This window comes from Danio rerio, chromosome 9, assembly GCF_049306965.1.
Source record: "Danio rerio strain Tuebingen ecotype United States chromosome 9, GRCz12tu, whole genome shotgun sequence".
Lineage (NCBI taxonomy): Eukaryota > Metazoa > Chordata > Actinopteri > Cypriniformes > Danionidae > Danio > Danio rerio.
This window is the reverse complement of record NC_133184.1, coordinates 27794570-27820461: the sequence shown is the minus strand read 5'-3', so window position 1 is coordinate 27820461 and position 25892 is coordinate 27794570. Positions and strand designations below refer to the sequence as shown.

The 25892-nt window shown below is 35.7% G+C and overlaps 1 protein-coding gene across 24 annotated transcripts in view; it reads right to left on the bottom strand.

The window, feature by feature from the left end:
• The window catches only part of LOC141376138 (uncharacterized), a 1104960-nt gene that overhangs the window by 1043931 nt on the left and 35137 nt on the right, over positions 1–25892 (bottom strand). For all 24 annotated transcript variants that reach the window (XR_012385411.1, XR_012385407.1, XR_012385412.1 and 21 more), the window contains 2 exons: positions 7095–7352; positions 1210–1319 (listed from right to left, as the gene is read on the bottom strand). Coding sequence is in view for 17 of the 24 variants with exons in the window: in XM_073912743.1 (XP_073768844.1) it covers positions 1210–1319; positions 7095–7293 (309 nt within the window). In the remaining 7 variants the exon portion in view is untranslated. The remainder of the gene's footprint in view (positions 1–1209; positions 1320–7094; positions 7353–25892) is intronic.

The following is a 25892-nucleotide window of genomic DNA, read 5'->3' as shown; positions in this document are numbered from 1 at the left end:
TTAATTATTTTGTTTTGTTCAAATGCACCGATACATATTATCCATATACACTGAGAAATGGATAAAAATATTCATTTCCAAAATGGGGTGTACTTTATTATGCTGAGGACTGTAAATAACCAAAATCACAGCATGCTAAAATAATTGAAGCTGAGCGCAAATGCATTTGCTATTTAAACAGCGTGGTGAAACAATGTCAAAAAGACTCTTGCGCCGAGCTGAGACTAGCAAACAACACTTGCGTCGCGCTTTGCGCTGGGTGTATGATAGGGCCCAATATGTGACTGGAGACACAAAACCAGTCCTATGTCGCACTGGTAAACAACATTTGTAGAATAAGTCAATCTAAAACTTGTTCGAAGACAAGAATTAGTGTTGTATAAAAACAGTTTTAGGATATTTTCTCCCATTTAATTATCCTTATAAAGGGACTAAGCTGAAAAGAAAGTAAATGAATGAATGAATTATCATTATGATGTGTGCAAGGTTTTGATGAAAGGTTTTGAACCACTTCAAATGTTGACTACTGTATTTTTGGCAACTGCCCAAAAGATTTTGTATATACACTACCTGTCAAAAGTTTGGGGTCAGTGCAATTTTTAAATGTTTTCAGATCCTCCAGAAATGACTCTAATATGAACTATTATTATTATTATTATTATTATTAATGGTAATAGTAATAAAAGCACTAATGACTTGAGTAATAATTTCATTTGAAACTTCATACAATAATAAAGCAGAAAATTGCTATAAATATTTAAAAATTAAAAAGAAATTGACATTTAATAAATGATGATGAATAGAATATTTAAAAAAAAAAACATGGAAAAAACTGACCTCAAACTGCTGACCAGAAATGTAGGCCAAAATTATTGGCTTCCTTTTATGCCAAAAATCAATATTTTAAGTAAAGATCATGTTACATAAAGATACTTTGTAAATTTCTTCAGTGATTTCCTCACTTTCCTACCGAAAGTGTATCAAAATGTGCACTGCTGAGAATGTAATTTGGTTAACTTTAAAAGTGATGCATCATCATCATTTTGGGACCAGCCCATATCACTCACTATCCCTGAGCTTAGGGCCTGATTTATAAGCCCATATTAATTATTCCTTAAAAAAAAACTTTTATGTAGGCCAGATGCAAAAACCTTTGGTCAGGCAGAACAATGTAAGATTTGAAGACATCAACTCTCTAAAGACACCAACCTCTGATGATCGGCCAATTCTCCATGCTTTGACGACTTGGTTTAACAGTCCATCGTATTTATTCCAGAAACGCATATGAGTCTTGAGTCTCCATTGGATTTTGACAATACCTGCAGAGTGAGGAAACACAATAAAGCAGAGATGAGGGAAAAAGTACTTGGATGGGTGTGTGTTCAGCCATATTGTGAAAGAAAAAAACAATCAAAAATGTTGAAAAGTGATTTTTTGCTTGGCTAGCATAGACCCCCGAAAGTGCATCTGAAATTTGCCACTCATAATGGAAGAAACTTTCAAAGATGAAGGCGTTCCAAACCCACAGTGGAGAAAAGAAGGTCACAAAGCTTTGAGAACTCTCTAATCTCATGTTGAAGCTCCATACACGTGTCAGTCATGTTTACATGCGCCTCCCCACGGCACCTCGATGACGGATATCAGACCCAACAGACTCCCAGACATAACAAAACAAAACCCGACGCGTCAGGCCAAATAATTAAACTCAATCAGTCTGTCAACAGCATGAAAACATTCTTGCAGCTCAACTAGAGCATGTTATACCAACATTATGCTTAAAAATGTGTTGCTAATCTCAAGTAGCAGCTTTTGGGATTTGCTGTAATGTGCCGTGTTAAAGAAGAACTGTCACAAATTGAATATTTGGATCGGCTTTCTGTCAGAATAGGACGATAAGCCTGCTCATAAAGAAGTAATAACGTACAGTATAAAGATAAAAGAGCTGGTGCCTGGAGAATATATTAGCGTAGGTGGTGAGTGTACTGGGGAAAAGTAAGGTGAGAGGTGTTTTTGCATGAGTTAGTCGTTTGTGTGTGCGCTGAAGACAAGCCGCACCTTTGCTTCAGGCTAAAAGAGAACTATAATTATCTAATTCATCATGGAACATTTAAAGTATATGAACCTCACACTCATTTCATACAATGAAAACAATGCACCAAATGAGGCGGCATTTACATTGAAAGTGTTACTTTCGGAACCACTGTAGCTTAAAACTCGCTGGCATGTCAGAAAAGAGGAAACTTTCCAGATGGTCTCCATGTAGAAGTGGTAAGAGTGCAATGATATGAAAAATGCAGTGCTGCTGCTGATCAATGCTTGTTTGGGGGTTCAAACCAAGAGTGTTTCGAGATGATTCATTATCCTCTAAATTTTGATATAACAAAAACAAATTACAGGTGAAAGGTGCAGCCTTCTCAATGACTAATTTTGTCAGCAACAATTTCTTACAAAGTAATTTACAGAATAAACTTTAATCAGGAAGTTTTTTTCACATAATTAAGGTGTGTGCATCATGACTACAAACTAACACATTAACACAAATAATGTTTAAACAGACGAGTAACAGACGTGTCTTCACATTGATCCCGTGGGCAAGTATGATCACCGGCTGGTGACCTTCTCACACCTGCACAGCAAAATCCTAAAATGTACTCAATTTAGATAGTATTTGGTCCCTATTTAAATTGAGTTAAAGTTACTCAAGTTAATGAGACAATGAAAGGACAGTTTTGCTTTAACCCTAATTAAAAACACCTGATCAAATTAATTGAGTCATTCAGGTGTGTTTGAAACTTACAGGTGAGTGTGTTAAAGCAGGGTTAAAACTAAAAACAGAGCAGGGCTGCAGCCTTCCAGGAGTTTGACACCCCTAAATTTACAGTTATCAGCATTTATTATGAATATATGATACAGTTACATTTGAAGGCAAAATTATTAGCCTTCTTATGACTTTGTAATTCATTTTCAATTATTTATAATCAAAATTTTAGATTTATCGTTTAGATCAATAGATTTTCAACAATGTCTTAGAACTAAAGTGTTTTGTTTGCACGATGATAATACATAATATTTTTTCAGTTATTATGCAAGATACAAGCATTCAGCTTAAACCAGTATTTAAATGCTAAATTAGCTTAACCAGGCAAATTCGGTTAATTAGGTAAGTTGATAAGCAACCGTTATTTTCTGTAGCCATTCAGAATTTTTTTTTTTTCTCAATGGGGCTAATGATGTTGACATTAGCATTTCATTCCTTCTTTCATTTTATAATAAAAGTTAAATTGTTTTATTTTCAACTTTTTACCGGTAGTGTATTTAAAATTGGAAATTGTTAAAAATACTATTATTGCTCAGTTAAACATTACAAAGAATTTAAATTTCACAGGAGGGCTAATAAGTATAACTTAAGAAAGACAAAATAAAGAAATCACTTGAAAACGGGGTCAGTTACTGTAAATGGGCCACTTGATTTATGGGTCAAACAAACAAATGTTTTCATTGGGTGTAAATAAATATCAGGGATATCAGGGATAACTCAGGGATAACTCTTCTGAATTTAAACATAAACACTCATTTATTTAAAACCAATGAACATGTTATGCTCTGATTTGTATCAATGTACATTTATTCATTTAGTAGACTACTTTTTAAAAATTACAAATTAGAAACACAATAATCATGTAAATCCAATTATGTCTGATATTTAGAAACCATAAAATTATTATAATAAATATGAATTTATTAAGTTTAAAATGTTATACAGACCACCTAATACTACTAGTACTACTAGTGGTTAACACAACACAACTCTTAAAATACTACTACTAATAATAATAATAATAATAATAGTTAATTAATTCCACCCAGGTGTTTTCCATCCAAAACAATGTCACGTCCTGTAGGTTGATGTCATAAGGAGGATTTTGTTATTTAAAGGTGTGTTTCAAAAACCTAACAGGAAGTAAAACTGAGGACAGCCTCACCCCCAAATTAAAACAACATTAAATACAATGGAATATAATGTTTAATACATTTTATATGAACTTATTATTTGATTTACTTGACATTTAATGTATATTAGGAAAGAAATGTCTTGATATACAGTAATATGGATGTCAATAAACTTCAACGGTCAGCAAGTTTTTACATCCTCTGTCCTTGTATGTCCTGCTTCTCTCCACTTTAGTCCCATCCTGAGGACATCCCGTTTCTCCATTCTGAAGGAGGGGATCTTTTTTGGTTGTATTTTTGTTTTTCTTTGTTCCTCCACCCTTCCTTATTTCTCTACCAATCTCGCTTGTTCTCTTCTGTCAGTCAGAGGCACATTAAGCAAGCTTTCTGTAGCAGTAAGAGAGACACACTGACAGACTGACTGCAGCTCCCGTCCAGCAGCTGTTGTTCTTACTAATCCTGCTTATCTCTCAACTTCCCTTTTGGAAAATGCCAAATGAGTTTAACCACTCACCCAAATATATGTGTGGTGCAGAGGAACTGAATTTTTCAGAGTATTTTTCTAAAAAAAAATGATCTCAGCCTTCTTAAATACATTCTGTCTGACACGCGCTGCGCTTTTTCAGCTGAACCTTCGTCATTGTAAATAATTGAATCTCTTTTGACTGTTTTTTTGCAGCTACATCAAATAAAGATTAATTCCGAGAAGAATTTATTTAAGTGTTCTAATCTGAACGCTCCGCAAACACACACATCCATAAGCCTGATGTGAATGTGCATCTATCATCACAGGTTCTTCACATCTTTCCTTCTCTTTTACCTCCTAATCCTCATCATTCAGCGCTGCGCTATATGTGTGTGTGTGGGGGTGAGTGGGTGTGTGGTGTAAAGTGTGTGTGTTTATCATTAGTCTTTTATTCAATTGGCCAAAAGGTGTGGAATCCTACTCAACACCTTGTGTGTGTGTGTGTGTGTGTGTGTGTGTGTGTGTGTGTGTGTGTGTGTGTGTGTGTGTGTGTGTGTGTGTGTGGAATTAATTAGAACTATTATGAGGAAACACTGTATGTATTTTTATATATTTAAATGATTGATCATGTCTGTACATTTTAATTTGTGCAAGTGTTCTATCCATACATCAATCAATCAATCAATCTATCTATCTATCAACTCTACACTCTCAGAAAAAAAAATGGTACAATGTTGTTCCAAAGAAGGTACAAACCCTTGTCACTCAGGCAGGACCTTTATATGTGACAGATTTGTATGACAAAGAAACAAATTTGTACCATGGGAAACCAAAATGTACCTTTTCTTTTTAAAAGCTGCAGATACAATATTGTGACTTCATTAAAGGTACAAATCTGTTTCATAAAGGTACCACCACAGTGACAAGACACTTTGTACCTTAACAGTGTCAAAAATGCTTACCAAACATTTATTTAAATGCCTTCAATGTTTAGTTAACAATACCTATAGTTTTATGTTTTACTAGTTTTTTTTATATACTGTATTATATAATTTAATAATTCTATTATTTAATAATTCTATCCATGTTTATATGTTTCTTTCTTCTAGAAATTATTCATAAAATTACTTTGCCTTTCCAGTCGTATTTATTTTTATAGATATTGTTAATAAAAAAAAGTTGATCAACACTTTTGTATGTTTTATATGGGAACAATTGTGTACCTTTATTTCAGTTGTACTATAAAATGTACAGAACAGTATCATAAGAGGTCTTTTCTGTATCATATAAGGTACAATCTTTACAAAAGTACAAAACTGTTCCTCAAAGAACATTATTTCTACCACCATGTAGCTTTTCTTCTGAGAGTGTACTACCTGACAAAAGTCTTGTCACCTATCCAAGTTTTAGTTGATCATTTGGTATCAGAAGTGGTTTGTATAAAAGGCAAAGGCCCCTAGATTATGCTTATTTTACCAAAAAAAATATGATCAAGCCTTGATTTTTAATTATTTCATTAGGACAGTAAGGTGTGACTTTGCTTAGAAAAAAGAATCCAAACTTTTGCTTATCCAAAAGTTTGGATTCATGTTCAATGCCTCCTCCATCTTACCCCAGACATGCTCAATAATGTTCATGTCTGATGACTAGGCTGGCCAATCCTGGAGCACCTTGACCTTCTTTACTTTCAGGAATTTTGATGTGGAGGCTGAAGTATGAGAAAGAGTGCTATCCTGCTGAAGAAATTGCCCTCTCCTGTGGTTTGTAAAGTAATGGGCTGCACAAATGTCTTGATACCTCAGGCTGATGAGGTATCAGACCATTCCTCCATCAATCTGTTCAAAAACCCATGAACTCTTTTTATTTTAAAGAAAGAAACAAAGTTTTTTTCACTTTCTGTTTGTTTGTAATTAAAAACAAACTAAAAATATTACGTATATGTAGATGTTTTGTCTAAAATTGCGCCTAAAACTGTTAAAAATCACAGATCCTCCATGAACGTACATTAGACTAAATTTATAAAAGTAAAATGATGGATTGTGACATTTGTTAAAATAATACTGGCCTGTAAGGCAAGGGTTTGCGCACTCAAAATATTACTTTTTGCTGCTTGTTCAAACTACTTATTTAAATTGAGCAGAAACAACACAACTCTTGCTAATTGTTTGGCCAAATAAAGTGTTTTATTCTCAATCCACTTACATTTATTAAGTTAACTATCAATATCTGTTAAGACAACATGAATGGTGTGGAACCCTGCGTTTTTTACAGAGCAACGAGGGCAATTTCCCTAAGCAGACTGCTAAATCTGTCAAAAACTTCCTTGTTTTTTTTAGTTTTTTTGTTTTTTTACTCTGGGTTAGGCTGTAGCCATTACACCCACTCTGACTAAAAACAACCGAAGCCTATTGAAGTCCTCATTTAAACAGCTAGGTAAACGCATGTCTATGTGTGTGAGTGGACGTTGCTCCATTCACACAGACCTCAGCGGGGTCACAATTGTTTACTCATGTGTTTGTGTGAGGGAGGTTGTTTGCGACCCTATAAAACTTTGTTTGTTCAGCAGGACGGAGGAGCTAAAAGAAGCTGACCCGCCACTCAAAACCCAGCAGGATTCTGGAAACGCGCGTGAACACAGACGCTCTCTGCGTTACCCGGCACCGTCAATCTCTCTTACCTGTCGGATCCGTCACATCAGACCCAGAGACAGAGAGAAGGTCAAAAAAGATGACTTCAGAGAGGCAACACGAGGTAAACGGATCAGGATCAGCTTCCCTTGAGATGCTATTAAGACCCCTTTGAGAAAACAGCAGATCTCCAGAGGGACCACGACACTTAACACACACTTCCTGCGCATCTCCTCCTCCAACAAACATGTCCTTGTTGTTTCAGGTGGGAAGGTGACCTCACTTCTGTAGTGCTCTGGTTCCCATTGCTGTCATAGAGGAGAAGATAAATGAAACATCACTATTGCACAAACACACACACACACACACTTCATGAATGTAATGCAGGCCGACTTCCATAAATAGAACTGGCAAACCCACATTAAAACCTCTTTGCATTGAGTTCATGGACTGTAAATTGCAGAATAATGAGGGCACTGAGCAACAAATAATGGCTTTATGAGATAAAGTTGAGGGGCGGCGCAGTAGTTGCTAGTTTGAGTCTCAGCTGGGTAAGTTGGCAATTTTATGTGGAGTTTGCATGTTCTCACCATGTTTGCGTGGGTTTCTTCCATGTGCTCCAGTTCAAAGACATGAACTATAGGTGAGCTAAATGGGTAAGCTAAATTGTCTGTAGTGTATATGTGTAAATGTGTGTGTATGGGTGTTTTCCAGAGATGGGTTGCAGCTGGAAGGGCATATGCTGCATAAAAGATATACTAAATAATTTGGCGGATCATTCCACTGTGACAACCCCTGATGAATAAATGGACTAAGCCAAAGTAAAATTAATGAATGAGATAAAGTTGAGTAAGTTGAATTTGATTGGAGAATATTGTCTTGGCATGAGTAAAGTGATAGTTCACCAAAAAAAATTTAATTCTTTCATTATTCTAACACAAAAGAGGATAATAATTCCAAATATTATGGAAATCAGTGGTTACCAGTTTCCAACATCTTCCTTCCAACATTTTTGGGTGAACTATCCCTTTAAATAGGGGGGCATGAGCAATTCGCAAACACCTTACAGTATAAACCATACAGAAAGACATGTTTGAAAATCTAGAATACAATATACCATCTGTACAGTTTATTATTGCACTGTAAAAAATTATATGATCAATTAGTCATGACAGCATGTTTTTAGTAGGGATGTCCAGATCTGATCACGTGATCGGAAATCTCACGTGGTTGCAGACTTGATTGGAAACAGACGTTACCTCGGCCGTTACCAATTAGTAGGGCCAGATGGAAACAGTGGACGTTTTTTTCTATTTCTGCAGAGAATTTTTGTAAAAATCTGCGGATTTCTGCCAAATTATTTGGGAGTATCATAACTAAAACCTTAATATGTGAAATAAAAATAATATATTTTTAACTTTTATTTAATGTTTAAAATGCAAATTCAATTAGATTCACTTTATTTGGTAAACAAGGAAAATCTCTTGTTTTATATATGTATATATATGTATATATATATATATATATATATATATATATATATATATATATATATATATATATATATATATATATATGTATATGTATATATATATATATATATATATATATATATATATATATATATATATATATATATATATATATATGTATATGTATATATATATATATATTTTTTTTTTTACATTTTAACATTTTTTAAACTATGCATCTAGCATATCACTGGCTTTGAAAACTCTGTGGCACTTTAATTTAATTTTATTTATTTGTTTAAATGCCTGCTGTGTAAAGTTGAGGTGCTTTTTGTTTTTATACTAGATTTTCTTAAGTCCAAAAGTGAAGAATTGATACTATTTATTACTTGATTGTTTAAGCTACCTCACAGAAGTGCTCTGTTTGTTATCAGATTTGTTAAATGTTAAAATAAGGTGAATTCTATAAAAAGTAAGAAACATTGTGGATCTGTTTCTTCGCTCATCTTTATTCTTTTTTATGTATTATATGTATTACATAGTATCAGATCAGGTTTCGGTATTGGTAGACACTGAAAATTAAATGAGTCGGACTCAAGGGCAAAATAAAACTCATCAGAACATCCCAATAGTTTTTAGGTCATTGTAACTTATAAAACTAAAGTTAATCATGTTTTAAGTTTTGCATGCTGTTTTAAGTTAGTTTGACATAATATAAGTTTAATAGACTTATAAGGTTCATTTGATTCAGCTCAAAAATTTAAAGCAACCAGGATTTTTTTTAACAGTGTATGCTCTACTAGATGTCCTCATTAATCTGTGAAAAGCCAATTGTGTGTATTTGTGTGTAAATAAATATTTAGTAAAATTGTATTATGTACAGTGCCCAGCATAAATGTTTACATCCTCTTTGAAAACTAGTTTTTATCCGTTTATCAGTGAATGTAGAGAATCTGTATTGCTGCGTTTAAACAAAACTGCTTTATTAAGCCTTTACATTATTTACCACAATAGTAATGACTTTACATTTTAAGCAAAAGAAAAACAATTTATTTATGTGAATATAAAACCAATAAATCAGATTTAAATTCCTGACATCTTAATTTTATTCAATAGTCCTGATAAAAGGATTTTAATTGCCACTTACTGTACTATTTTTCTCTCCAGCTCCTGAAAAGCATTATATCACTCTACACTTGTACAACTGCAGATTAAAGAGGACGTTGAGAAACAAATAGTGACTTTAAAATGAAGATAAAGTTCAAGTTAAGTAAGTTGAGTTTGATTGGAGAGTAAGTCATATTGTCAGCTCTGGGCATTAATGTTTAATGGCGGCATAAATATTAACAAAGTGTACAAGCAGAAATGAGCACAGCAGCGGGTCACAGGGTTTATTAGTGCCGTGGGGAGCAATCGGCAGGTATTCACCCAATCTAAAGAGAACAGCACATCTAACATGGCCACTGGGCGGCTTTCTGCCCTCTGTTTGAGTCTGTTTGTCATGACACTGAGGGGCAAACACACTCGCACACTCATGCCAACACACACATACACGACTCCTTAACGCTGGATGACATTAACATGCTGGCTGCATAGGTTACTTCCAGCAGGCTCTTTGTGTGTCGCTGCTGTGCTCTTAGTGGTTGTTTGTTGTGAGTGTGTGTACATGCGTATGCAGCAAAGAGTAAAGTTAAACACACATACACACACTTCTGTAAACCCTGTCTGATTTCTGATTCACGGAGAAAGCACAAAATCCAAAGAGTTAAAATGCACAAGGGTGATTTTGAAGATTAAAAAAAAAGAAAGAAAATAAAATAGATCCTAGATGTGAAATGTGTGGAGACTGATCAAATAGGCTTTTTAGGTTGAATGCAGTGCCGGCCCACATGGACACTGAGTGTTTGTGTACGATAGGAAATTAAAGAACAGGAAAGAGTGGGACAGAAGAAGTGCTTCTATTCACAGGGTCTCAATGTTTAATGCTCTTTATACACTCAGTAGGAGTTTCAGGCAAGTAGATAGATAGATAGATAGATAGATAGATAGATAGATAGATAGATAGATAGATAGATAGATAGATAGATAGATAGATAGATAGATAGATAGATAGATAGATAGATAGATAGATAGATAGATAGATAGACAGACAGACAGACAGACAGACAGACAGACAGACAGACAGACAGACAGACAGACAGACAGAGAGATAGATAGATAGATAGATAGATAGATAGACAGACAGACAGACAGACAGACAGACAGACAGAGAGATAGATAGATAGATAGATAGATAGATAGATAGATAGATAGATAGATAGATAGATAGATAGACAGACAGACAGACAGACAGACAGACAGACAGACAGACAGACAGACAGACAGACAGACAGACAGACAGACAGACAGAGAGATAGATAGACAGACAGACAGACAGACAGACAGACAGACAGACAGACAGACAGACAGACAGACAGAGAGATAGATAGATAGATAGATAGATAGATAGATAGATAGATAGATAGATAGATAGATAGATAGATAGATAGATAGATAGATAGATAGATAGATAGATAGATAGATAGATAGACATATAGAAATAGTGAAGACGATCTACTGTAGTTTAAATCTAGCATCAGAATGGGGAAGAAAGGTGACTTTGAACGTGGCATGGTTGTTGGTGCTGACTACTGATCTGCTGGTATTTCCACAGACAACATTTTTTAGGGTTTACAGAGGATCATCCACAAAAAAGAAAATATCCAGCGAGCGGCAGTTCTGTGGTTGAGTTTAGATTAGAATGGCCAGACTGGTTCAAGCTGATAGAAAGGCTACAGTAACTCAAATAATCACTCGTTACAACCGAGGTATGCAGAAAAGCGTCTCTGAATGCACAACACATCGAACCTTAAGGTGGATGGGCAACAGCAGCAGAAGACCACACCGGGTGCCACTCCTGTCAGCTAAGAACAGAAAAGCACTGGCTCTGGTCTGATGTGTCTGACATCAGACTGCTGAGAAATTCGAATGGTACAACATGAAAGCATAGATCCGTCCTGCCTGGTATCAACGGTTTAAGCTGATGATGGAAGAGATATATCTTGGCACAATTTGGGCCTATTAGAACCAATTGAGTATCGTGTCAACGTCACAGCCTACCTGAGTATTATTGTAGACCATGCCCATCCTTTTATGACCACAGTGTATCATCTCAGACTGTTTTCCTGAATATGACAATGAGTTCACTATACACAAAGGCCTCTACAGTCACCAGATCTCAATCTGATAGAGCACCTTTGGGATGTGGTGGAACGGGAGATTCGCATAATGGATGTGCAGCTGAAAAATCTCCAGCAACTGCGTGATGCTATCATGTCAATATGGACCAAAATCACTGAGGAATATTTTCAGTACCTTGTTGAATCTATGCCATGAAGGATTAAGGCAGTTCTGAAGGCAAAAAGGGGTCCAACCCAGTACTCGTAAGGTATACCTAATAAAGAGGCCAGTGAGTGTATTTGTTCAGAAACTTCAGTATTTGTTCATGTTTGTTAACGTTAGTTAATGAAAATACAGTAGTTCATTGTTAGTTCATGTTAACTCATGGTGCATTTACTAATGTTAACAAGCATGGACTTAAATGTTAATAATGCATTAGTAAATATTCAATTATGATTAATAAATGCTGTACATGTGTTGTTCATGATTAGTTCATGTTAGTAAATGCATTAACTAATTAACCTTATTGTAAAGTGTTACCGATATAAAAATGCTGGAAACCTGTAATCATTGACTTCCGTAGTATTTGTTTTCCTACTACAGAAGTCAGTGGTTACAGGTTTTTTAAGATTGCACTGTCTCAATTGAAAACAAAGAGGATCCAATAGTGTGAACTGATATTTGTGAGAAGTGTGACAATGAACAAGTCTCAAGAGTTCAATAAGGCAGAAGAAAGCTGAAGATGAGGAAAAATGAGCAAAAGCCCAGATACAAATAGTTCCTACTAGGCCAACAATCTTGCCACCCGTTGAACATACTTCAGAGAAACCCTACAATACAAACTGACTGAAACGAGAACAATGGACTGATAACCAGCAGAGAACCACTGACTGAATATATAGCCAACAAAACAGGCATCAGCTGGAGAACGCTGATTAAGTCAGCTGATCCGTGAGCGGTGCCAGGGACCCACCCTTGCACGTCACAACACACACATCATAACATATAACATAAAGATCACACAGACCTATAAACCTTGATTTTCATGCATTTATTCATTTTCTTTTCGACTTAGTCCCTTTATAAATTAGGGGTCACCACAGTGGATTGAATCACCATCTTATCCAGCATATGTTTTATGCAGCGGATGCCCTTTCCAGCCGCCAACACAACACTGGGATACATGCATACAAACTCTTTCACACACATACACTACGGCCAATTTAGCCTTCCCAATTCACCTATACCACATGTCTTTGGACTGTGGGAGAAACAGGAGCACTCAAAGGAAACCCACACAAACATGGGGACAACATGCAAACTCCACACAGAAATTCCATCTGACTCAGTCGGGGCTCAAACTAGTGACCTTCTTGCTCTAAGGCAATCGTGCTACTCACTGTGCCACCGTGACACCCCCATGACTTTCATTTGTCCAAAAAACTCTTACATGTTTGTTTTTGGGTAAACTATCTCTTTATAAGTGACAAGTTGACTTGACATTAAAAAGTGAGTAAACCCATTTTAACCTGGAACTAATTATGCTAACTAATTGAACGAAATAAGTTTACTCACTTTAAGTGGTCAACCAAACCTTTTAATCAGTTTAGTCCCTTTTTTAAAATCAACTCATAATTTTTTACATTCATACACTTTAAAAAAAAAAAGGCAGCTGGAATGCTGGAAATAAACCCTGCAAAGTAACAGCCATTAAATTACAAAAATTTACCCTAAAAAAAAAGAACATTAAATTAGATACACATTTTACAATAAATTTATATAATTTAACGAGCCTTTATTTGACTTTTTTCAGCACCCCAGCAGACATAAAAATAAAAAAAACATAAAATAAAGTTGTTGTTTTTTACAGTGTATATAAATAAATTAGAACGATATGATATATACACACAGTCTTCATATGATATCCCATGAATGATTACAAAATGCTAATTCAGGGCTTAGAAAAATGTTTTTTGTTTGGTCCTGATATAATGAACACACAAGCACATGGACATGCATCCTGCATAAACATTAATACTTTTTATAGTAATTCAAGGCATTTTTGACCTTGTGGGGATATTTTTTATTTAAAAAATGCTTATGAATCAAACAGAATGACGCTGAAAATTGGACAGTTTTCTTTGGTGATTATATCTAGAGGGATAAGGGAAGAAGTAAAGTTTGAACAGTCTAAAAACCAGTTTATTGCATGTCCCCATGAACATGAAAATCTAATGTGTGTGTGTGTGTGTGTGTGTGTGTGTGTGTGTGTGTGTGTGTGTGTAAATGAGAAAGATTTGGTAAAATATATTATGCAAGTCTACTATTTTGGGCGGCATGGTGGCTCAGTGGTTAGCACTGTCACCTCACAGCAAGAAGGTCGCTGGTTTGAGTCCCTGCTGGGACAGTTGGCATTTCTGTGTGGAGTTTGCATGTTCTCCCCATGTTCGCTTGAGTTTCCTCAGGGTGCTCCGGTTTCTCCCACAGTACAAATTCACCACGCTATAGGTAAAATGAATAAGCTAAATTGGCCATAGTGTATGTGTGAATCAGTGTGTATGGGTGTTTCCCAGTACTGGGTTGCAGCTGGAAGGGCATCCGCTGCGTAAAACATATGCTAGAATAGTTGGCAGTTAAATCCACTGTGGTGATCTCTGAAATAGAGTATAAGCCAAAGGAAAATACATGATGACTGTCTACTATGTATTTTACTCCACAGTCCAGTGGTATTTAAACTGTCACATTTTGAGCACTTGCTATTTCTCTGTTCAGTTATTGGTACGTGATGTATCAATGTACACTTGTTCCCTGTGCCTTATAAAGTGGCCTTCAGATTGAACATGGACTCGATGAATACAGAAATCTCTCTCAGGACAGCCGAAAACACCATGAAGTCGACTTTACAAGGCACTATCAGAAGATCCAGGTTATAACACAAATCCAGAGAGAGCTGAAGGGACCTGCACTTGTACGTGTATGAGTGAGTTTCAATCTTCTATTCCTTTCATTTAGTCCGTTTACACCATCACAACTTCCTAAAACGGGTCAAACAAGAGGGTGTCTTGAGGGCTTGTGTTTTAAAAAGAGTCACTAAGGGTCAGTCTCTACAGATCCTGACAGGACGGAGTGAGGCTATTTCCTGCCTCTTAATGTCTTGAAGGTCTGCTCTCTTCTCTTGAGTAATATTATTCTCTGCCTCTCTTGCCCTCCACCTCTTCTCAAATCACAGACTCTCTCATGTGTCGTGTAATTCAGCCATATGGCCTCTGCCGTTCCTCCATCTCCAGATGATTGTGTAGATCACATCAGTTCAGCAGACCAAGATGGAGGCAATTTGCAGAACACTGTAGCCTAATACTATGCTGCTCTTAAAATGTATTCAGCATGTATTTTGATCACAAATTGCATATTATTATGTAATGTATGCATGCATATATGAAATATAAAAGCATTATATATGTTGCAATTGTAGGGGGGCATGGTGGCTCAGTGGTTAGCACTGTCGCTGGTTTGAATCCCAGCTGGGTCATTTGGCATTTCTGTGTGAAGTTTGCATGTTCTCCCCATGTTGGTTTGGGTTTACTTCAGATGCTCCATTTTCCCCCACAATCCAAAGACATGCACTATAGGGGAATTGAATAAACTAAATTGGCCATAGTGTATGTGTGTGAATGAGTGTGTATGGGTGTCTCCCAGTACTGGGTTGCTGCTGGAAGGGCATCCACTGTGTAAAACATATGATGGATAAGTTTGCAGTTCATTCCACTGTGGTCACCCCTGATAAAAAAAGAGACTAAGCCAAAGGTAAATGAAGGAATGAATGCTGCAAGTGTTACAATTAAGTATGTTTTAGTATAACACATTTTAGAAAATGAATTCAACATTTGGTATCATAATTAATGGTATAGCTCGATCAAAAATGGAAGGTTACTCATTATTTACTCACCCTCAAGTGTTTCCAAATCATGGAAATATAAATTTCTGCTGAAGAATGTTAAACTGTAAACCACTGATTTCCATAGTAGGAAAAACAAATATAAGTCAGTGATTAGAGATTTCCAACATTTTTCAAAATATCTTCTTTGTGGAAAAAATAAGAAACTAAAACAAGTTGATGACAAGTGTAATATAAATGACAGAATTTTCACTTCATCTATTTAAAATAGTAAACACCACTGAGAAAAAAAAGCCTAACCTAATTTTTTAGGTAAATGGTTGCAGACAATTTGTATGGGCTACATTTTTATTAATTTAAAATTTTTATTAATATTAATTTGTTTGTTTATATTTAGCCCATATAAACTGATTGCAACCACTCACCTAAAAAAGTGTGTGTGTGTGTGTGTGTGTGTGTGTGTGTGTGTGTGTGTGTGTGTGTGTGTGTGTGTGTGTGTGTGTGTGTGTGTGTGTGTGTGTGTGTGTGTAAGTGTGTACATTTTGTTTTCACATATTTAATTGTTCTACCTGTGAAATGTCATGTTTTGTAAAGACTCCAGTTTTCAGTTCTAGTGAAGAATCCGATTCAGATATTATTACAGTATGTTAATTTAGCTGGGTTTATATCTTGGAATTCTACCATAAAATACTGAATTGTGTAAAATAAACTTAGAAACTCAGAAAAGTAATGAGGCCAAAATTGCTAAATCTAAACTTGTCTTTCTGACAGAATTTTTTTCTCTTGAAATTAATAAATTTGTATAAGTTTAATCATATGAATAAAGTATAATTGAATATTACAAGTAAATATTATAATTCATTTGTTCGTTTTCCTTCGGCTTAGTCCTTATAATTATCAGGACTTAAACTAGTGACCTTCTGTGAGGCAAGAAGAACAGTGCTAACCACTGAGTCACTGTGTCACCAAAATTATAAAGTATAATTAAATGTTGCAGGCGATGTGGTGGCGCAGTAGGTAGTGCTGTCGCCTCACAGCAAGATGGTCGCTGCTTCGAGCCTCGGCTGGGTCAGTTGGCGTTTCTATGTGGAGTTTGCATGTTCTCCCCGCGTAAATTAACATACTGTAATAATATCTGCCCCGGTTTCCCCCACAGTCCAAAGACATGCGGTACAGGTGAATTGGGTAGGGTAAATTGTCTGTAGTGTAAGAGTGTGTATGGATGTTTCCCAGAGATGGATTGCAGTCGGAAGGGCATCCACTGCGTAAAACATATGCTCGATAAGTTGGCGGTTCATTCCGCTGTGGCGACTCCAGATTAATAAAGGGACTAAGCCAAAAAGAAAATGAATGAATGAATGATAAATGTTGCACTCCTGAATTGTGAATTTCAAAATATTTTTCTACAAATGAAAAAAATAATAACCACATTTTGTACAAAATTCAAAGCTATTACTAGAATTACACATTAGCCCCTTTCACACATCGATACCGGTAAATATCTGGAAAATTTCTGGAATGACTTTACCGGTAAGTGTAAAAAAGTGATGTTCACACTTGCAAGGACGTTGCAGAATCTTTCCAGAAAAGACCATTCATACATCAATTCTAAACTACCGCTAAATTCTGACATCATTAACCAGAAATGAGCTCTAAATGCCTGCGCTTGTATCTGTGAACATAGAAGGAGTCAGGTTTTTGTTGATGGTTTCACTTTTAATTAAAGCTTTAGCATTCATGCAGCTGCTTTTTTTCCCAGAAACATCCAAAGGCAGAAGCGTAAACCGCAGCTAAATGTTTACACATTTAACAACATTGCAAATTCTGTGGATAGATATGTGTGTGTGCTGGTGCTAACCTTCTGCTTCACATGCACACGCGTCAAGCAACTGAAGCAGAGCTTGAAGGTAAACAAACAGCGGTTTATCAATATTTATTCACACAGTTGGCATTCAGAAATGTTATCTGACTAACATCTAGCAGATAAATGTGTCTGGAAAAATATTCAAAGATATTTATTTTCATAAACAGCGCAGATGTAAATGCGTTTGAATGTTTTGACTGGCTAAAGTAGACATCTCATGTCAGTGCGTACTAAACGTGAACAGACTCTTTCCAGCAATTTTCCTTCTGTGTTCACACAGTGCAGCATTCCGGCAAATTACCGTTAGGTTACAAGTTCTCTTTCCGCAAAATTGTCAGAACAAATTTCCCAGCATCTTTAAAAAGGGCCTGTTGACACATATAGACCTTTCCGGAAAATTGCGGTAATTTTCTGGAAAGGTCTATACTTGTATGTGTGAAGGGGCTTTTATTGTTGTTTTTGCCAAGTAACAATAATATATATTAATATTGCATACTAATATCCACTGGCAGTGTTTTATTCAGAAAATGTATATTTAGAGTGTTTCTCTTCAGCTCTTTCTCTCTGTTTCTAAATAATCTCTCTTCAAATCTGTAGTTACTGCTTTTCTCCCAGTCCCCCTTTCCTCTTTCGGCCCTCTTGATGGTTGGCTCACTTCATCTGCGTGTCGTTGAGCGTCTAGAGTAATTGGTTTAAAGAATGACACCGCTCAACTGAATAACACGCTTCTCCACATGCACGAAACACTCTTGGTGCCGTCAGGGAATGTCTGATATATTCAGCAGAGATGGCACAAGCGAGACGCCGCTCGACTCTCCAACGAGACAATAGAGACGTTATAATGAGATACTGATGAGATCTGGGATCGGTGGGGAAACACTGTATTATGGATTATGAAAATGTGATTATTGATTCCATTGAGATTCTGGAGGGGTTGATGTTCAGACATGAAGCGACTTCGGCTTTATCTGATGAGGCCTTTGTTGAGAAGATACTGACAGAATAGGCTGGCGTTTGAATATTGCTGTTGGTGATCCCCAATGACTGATCATTGAGTCATTTTATATTTATTTGCTTAATAGTGACACATAGCCTTTTCAACACTCTTTAATTTAATGTTACTTTGGTTCAGCCATTTTTTCCTATGGCTTCAAAAACTTCACTACATAGGTTCCTACAGTAAACCCCTTTTTTAATATCTTGTGAAGGATTTACATGAATCATGTAAGTAACTTCTGTATTTTTGTAAAAAAAAAAGAAAAAAAAAAGGTCACACTTTATTTTGATGGTCCGTTTGTTGAATTTAAGTTACATTGCATCTACATGTCAACTAATTCACATTAGATTATAAGTAGACTGTTAGGTTGGGGTCAAATGTCAAATTGCTTATTAGAATTATTTAAATATTTTCACTCAGATTACACTACATTACACTGTTGGTTCAAAAACTTCAAATACAAAAAAACTCAAGTGCAAAAAATGAGCAGAAATAACACAATTCTTGAGCTATGTTGGGACAACTTTAATTGTTTCATGTTTAAAAATTATTACATTAGCTTAATTTCTTCATGTTTTCCTAACACAAATTGATAGTGAGGAACGCAATATTTTTTTACACTGTATGAATATTGAATACCCTGAAAAAACTCAGAACAAGTATTTCTGCAAGCCTGCAAAAATATTATAGACTTCTTATAACTGTACTATAATGAATGATGGATTGATTTTTGGGCACAAATAAGCTTGCAATACTAATGTCATGTCAATTATTTTCATTTTGCTTATATTCAGCATTTGTTGTCCCGCTAACCGACCTGCCCCGTTTTCTACCCGCCTGTCTGTATAAACACATAAACACACACATACACAGACAGCACAAAGCTCTCGATCTCTTTCGCGCACACACACACACACACACACACACACACACACACACACACACCTCATTCGCGCAAACACACACACACACGCACACACAGCAACAAACAAGCTAAACGCAGCATCATGCTGTCTCATTCACACACATACATACGCGTGCTCGCTCGCTCGGGAGTCGGAGCGATACTGTTAGAGTGCCTGCACCCGTCCAAAATTAAATCAGTTACCGACCGCTCCCCCACTTTATTCTGAAATTTGTTCTCGCGCGGCAGAAATCTGATTGGTTCCCGCGGCTCCCGTAGTACAGCCGCGGGAATGCAGACCTCTAGGTCCAACTTGCCTCAACACACCTGCAAGGCTGTTTCTAGGAAGCCATTGCTGCATCTCAATTCACATACTATCCATCCTAAATAGTATTTGAAAACAGTATTAGTATGTCTCAAATCGTAGTATGTTGAAAAGATTTTGCCAAAGGTTCCCAGATGGCCTACTATTACCAGTAAAAAATGTAAGTGTAGAACCATCCACAATACATTGCGCATTGAACGTAAATTCGATTAAAACTACAAACGCGGATGAAAAGTGTGAAAAAAACTACCAACTTGATGGATGCACAAGACCAACCGTCAAATAGAGAGGCTTCGGTAAAGATGTCTGTATGACTGTTAACTACTATCTAGCCCACTGGAAAATATTAAAATCTCGTTGTCTCTGTTATATTTCATCTGAAACTACATTAAACTTATATAAATACATATTTAGACATTACCGTCTCAATGCAGAATAATACAAAGACCTGAGGTGATTTCTCTGCATGAAAGACTCGTGAATGGCAGATTATTCTGCTGCTGCTTCTCCAGTAAGGTAGGAAATTAAATTTGACAGAAATGTGGATGATGTGTGGATGATTGACAGGGCTCAGCAACACAATGATCTGTTAACGAGAAAGTAGTATGTACCAAAGCGTACTCTTCTGTTACACACTCAAATGTAGATATTTTTCCTTCACAAAAAAGTACATACTTTAAGGGCGTAGTCTAAGGCCCAATCCCAATTCTACCCCTTACCCCTTCCCCTTACCCCTACCCCTTGTTTTACGCATGCACGCCAAGGGGTAGAGGTGTCCCAATTCTCTTTAGCGTGAAGGCGTAGGGCTAAGGGGAAGGGGTGAATAGCCCTTCGAACTAAAGATTTTTCAGGACCACACTTGAAACCAAGGGGTACAAAAATTTCCTTTCCTTTCCTTTCCTTTCACAACGTCAGTATTGCTGAACCCGGAAGTAAGGAGATCCACAAATTAGTATTTTTTGTCATTATTAAGAATTTTTACGACAAACAAACACGTTTTAAAATATTTATAACTGCGTTCAAGTTTTACCGTCATGCTTAAAAAAAACCACACACACACACACAAAAAAAACAGATAGATTATATTTCGCAATCTATAATCCCTATTAATAACTCCTGTACAGCAGTCCCACAACATTTTGACACTGGAATACCCTGTCAGTAATGTCTAGAGTCTGTCAATGGGTTTTTGCAGTGTTTGCTATAATGTTAATGTTGTTTTTGGTGTGTTTACATTGATGAGTATGGCCACTGTGTAAATGCGCAGTATATTTATGATTTTATTGCCACATTAGATCTTTATGATAACATAATAAATGCCTTCAGTGATTTCCTGAAGATAAATACCAAAAAATAACACAACTGGAATAACTACAGCAGTCGCCATCGTCTTATCTCAAATGATGCAAGAGATCGTGAGGACATATGATGATGTGTTCAGGTGATGTACTGCTGTCCCAATTCTTAGGGTTTTAAGGGGAAGGGGTAGGGGTTCAAAAATAGAATTGGGATTGGGCCTAAGTATGCGAATTGGGACGCAGCACTAGTAAAAGCTTGATTAGCTAGCCCAGGTGTATCTGGTATGGGTTGGAACTAAACTTTGCAGGACACTGGCACTCCAGGACTGAATTTGGGCACCCCTGCAGTAGTTAAAACTGAAAATTCTAACAAACAAGTGTCATAAATTTGACAACAGATATTATTTGTAGCACAACCTAATAATCCAACATGATTTGTTCCAGTTTTTTGAATGGAAGTTCCCCAAAACTGAAAGAAGCACAGTAGTGATGTGACATGCAGAAAAAGGTGAATACTGATCCAAGCTTTCAGCTGCAGAGTCTTTCCAAAGTTCAACTCAGCTAAAATGAGTTCTGTTTTTCTGAATGATTTTATGTATACGCTCATGGAACAGTGCTGCAATCGATCACATGTCCTCTAACTTCATTTACTCAATTTGCTAATAGACAAAATTTCCCTTCTTTGGGGTTTACTCACTTGAGAAATCAGTTTCCTAATCCTGAGGCCTGTATGCTATTGATAAATGTGTTGTGCTGTGGTTTCACATTTAGACCTGGAGGGGGCTGGTTTGATGCAGTCGATGGATTATTTAGGAATACAATCTGATGATGTAGTTTTGGTTGTTGAAATGGGCAGAAAAACCTGCAATGCTCACAGACATGTTTCTTTTATTTTTATTTTCAACTGTGAACTCTATCAGGGCAAGATGGAAATGAATCATTGTATTAGTGTAACATTCTTGAGTAATTGCACTTTATTTATTGTACTTTCTGTATTTGTCGGAGGATGCATACTTTTCGCAGTTACAGTTTAAGCCATCTAATTTGACAGTACTTGAAGTACTTTTTTATTCAGCGTGATATAACTTTCATCAGAGAAAATTATGGCTCCAAAACTTCACCATAAAATCCGAGAAAAAAAAAACAGAGCTAGCACTCTGGGGAGAACATAAGTAGCTAACTATTTAATTATTTTTGTCTGTATTTATAGAATGTTCTTGCCATATTAGTGTTATTTTGGTGGACAAGTTCTCCCAAAAAGTATTATAATGGAAACACTAGAAATAAAAAATTAATTTACTGTTTGTTCAAACTACTTATTTAAAACGAGCTGAAACAACACAAATCTTGATTTTTCGGGGGACAACTTAACAGTCTTTTGTTCAATCCACTTTTTTGTACACAATTTGTAAAAAAACTAATAGGTTAACTTAATTTCTTCATGTTGTCTCAACACAAATCGATTATGTCAAACCCATTTTTTTAGCAAGATTTAAGCATGTTTAGTGAGGATTTTATCATAATTTCATAGTGAGTAGCATTTAGACTTATCAGTTTTTTGTTCATTAATTCATCAAGTTAGTCACAAATGGATCCTTTTCACAAGAATGTCACATTTAAGTCATCTGCATCTTGAATTTAAAAAAAAAGTTTTTAATATTTAGATTTTTTTAAAGGTATGAGCATTTATACGTATTTGTTTGTATTATTTTGTCTATTCATCAAATTACAAAAATGAATGATTGCTTGCGCAACGCAATTGAAATGCAGCGTGTATAGGCAGGACCAACACAATCTCCCGGCAACTTGTAACTTTTTGATTTAGTGGCTACTTCATATGAATTCATATCATTTAATTTGTACAATTTATTAACTCTGAATTAGCCACTAAACTGACAAAACATAAAATACATTTCTCCGTGAGGTCAGGCCGGCAGGACAGTAAATTTGACATTGTTCTCTCTACTGACTGTCTCACACATTTTTTTTCTTAAAGTCTTGATAACACCATCATTGAATTTTTTCTTTGATTATCTCAACAAATAGAATCGTAAAAAAAAAATATTTGGTGTACTCTCCCATTCACTGCGATTCAAGTTTACCCAACTATGATGACTTCCGCTATTGAGAAAGTCAGACATGTGAAAAGGATCCATTATAACATATCAAACTTAATTCTCTTCTCTTTGATCTACTTAAAATAGCATAAAGTTTTAATAGGCAAATTAATATTATAAAACTTTCTGTCCTGTTTTGAAATCCTGATGTACATGTATGAATATGGCTCTTTTCATTCAGATTTAAAAGCATCTCACTTGCAAATACACACACATAAGTGCTCGTGCACACACAACTATGAACTCAGCTATGAACCCTGTTTATGTGTGTAAAATTGCTGGCATGCACAGCAGCTCATGGTCTGAAGAAGAAAGGTTCTTTTCATCATCATTAAAACTGACGCAGCTTTCGCGTCAACAGCATCCAACAACAAAACCGTCCAGAATCAAAAGAGAGTGAACTCTCATCCTTTCTTCTTCCTTCATTACTTCTTCCAGAATCCCTTAAAGATAAGTAAAGCCCAAAGTATATACCAGTTTTGAAGTGAAAGCTAGCTGAACACGCAGCCTTTCAAAGTCTACTTCATTGGATATCTTTTGCAAACACAGGTGCTTGACACATGTTCGCTACAAAGCCACTGCATTAGTCCAGATAGATATGAGAACAGTGTTTACATTTGAAACAGTCTCTATTAACATTAGTGTCTCAAGCCCAGTCAAAAAAAATTCTCATTCAGACTGAAATGACAAAAGCTGCAAAAAAAACTTCTAAAAAAAATTAACCTTTTTTTTTTTTTTTTGCCAAACTGATTACTATTTTTACTATTTCTACTATACTATAGCCACAGTTTTACAATGAATGCGATTGATAAAGTGCAGTTAGTATAGCAAATACATTTTTTTAACCATGCAATTTATTTATTTATTTATTTTTATTTTTGTGGTAAGACCATGGTTAATTTTAATTTTCAAGGGTCATCTTACTGCAAATGCATAAAAGGCTTGCTAAGATGAAACATTGTAAAAAAAAAAAAAAAAAAAGTTTTTTTATTTTGTAATTCATTCATTCATTTTCTTGTCGGCTTAGTCCCTTTATTAATCCAGGGTTGCCACAGCCGAATGAACCGCCAACTTATACAGCAAGTTTTTACGCAGCGGATGCCCTTCCAGCTGCAACCCATCTCTGGGAAACATCCACACACACACATTCACACACTACAGACAATTTAGCTTAACCAATTCACCTGTACCACATGTCTTTGGACTGTGGGGGAAACCGGAGCACCCAGAGGAAACCCAGGCAAAGGCAGGGAGAACATGCAAACTCGACACAGAAACGCCAACTGAGCCGAGGTTCGAACCAGCGACCCAGCGACCTTTTTGCTGTGAGGCGACAGCACTACCTACTGCGCCACTGCCTCGCCCTATTTTGTAATTCATTTTTTTTTATTAGGAATTGCACGATAGGATCTTTATTTCTAATATATTGACTTTAACTCAGTTCAACTCAGTTTAACAAAGTGACTTTGACTTATAAGCACAAATATATAATGTGATTCATGATTGTATCTTCATATTTTTTCAATTATTATTTTTTCATTACTAAATTAAGTAATCGCATCATTTACAAACCAGTTATTTGAAAGAAGTTGCTGTTTTTTTTTTAGGATTATTCAGAATGCGTAAGTAAATGATTATTAAACTATTCAAACTTTTATTCATTCATTCATTTTCTTGTCGGCTTAGTCCCTTTATTAATCCGGGGTCGCCACAGCGGAATGAACCACCAACTTATCCAGCAAGTTTTTACACAGCGAATGCCCTTCCAGCCACAACCCATTTCTGGGAAACATCCAAACACAATCATTCACACACACACTCATACACTACGGACAATTTAGCCTACCCAATTCACCTGTACCGCATGTCTTTGGAATGTGGGGGAACCTACTGCGCCACTGCCTCGCCCTCAAACTTTTATAATTCTTATTATTCAGGCATTTATTAAAAGTTCATTTGTATGTTAATAAATACTTTATTAACTTAACTTCATCAAGTTGTGTGACCTACTCTAAAGTGAGGATTATTAATCCTTTACAATTTGAAATTAAAGGCTCAGTTCTATTCTAAACAGGAAAAAAGAAAATGACTTTATTCATTTCCATTCATTTAAGATACACAAATGAAACTGTATCAAATGAAAACTAAATCTCAACTAAAATAAAATGACTGTACAGTTTAAACCGCTAAATAACATTGAAATGTTCTATCACAATGTAGTGTTCAATTATTTTATTGTTGTTGTTTTACCCAAATGTATATTATATTTTGACACTCCTATTATTCAGCAGTGTTTATAAACTTTACAGTAATTTTACCTTTTAGATACGATAGCAAAGATGTATTGTTCATTAATAAATTTACTTCAGGTTAGGTCACAAAACTGGATTAAGTTGAGTTAATAAAGAATTTATTAGCATACAAATCAACTAGTATATGCCTGATAATGCTTTATAGGTGATTCATAGTGTGTAATTATAAAGTGTTAACAAATTTGTCTGTAAACTAGCAGAAAAGATACTGGCAGTTTTATACCAGTTTTTGTACTGTTTACAACACCAACCCAGGCCACATATCACTTCAAACTCCTAAAAATGTCAGTAAAAGTCACTTTTTCAAGCTTAAAAATAAAAGTTGTTAGAGGAAATATCAAGGTCCTATTATGCAAATCAAAAGCATATAGAAAAAACAAACAAACAATACTGAAAACTGAATTTTTGCAGTGTATTATGAAATAATATTCCCCCAAAAAGTGTC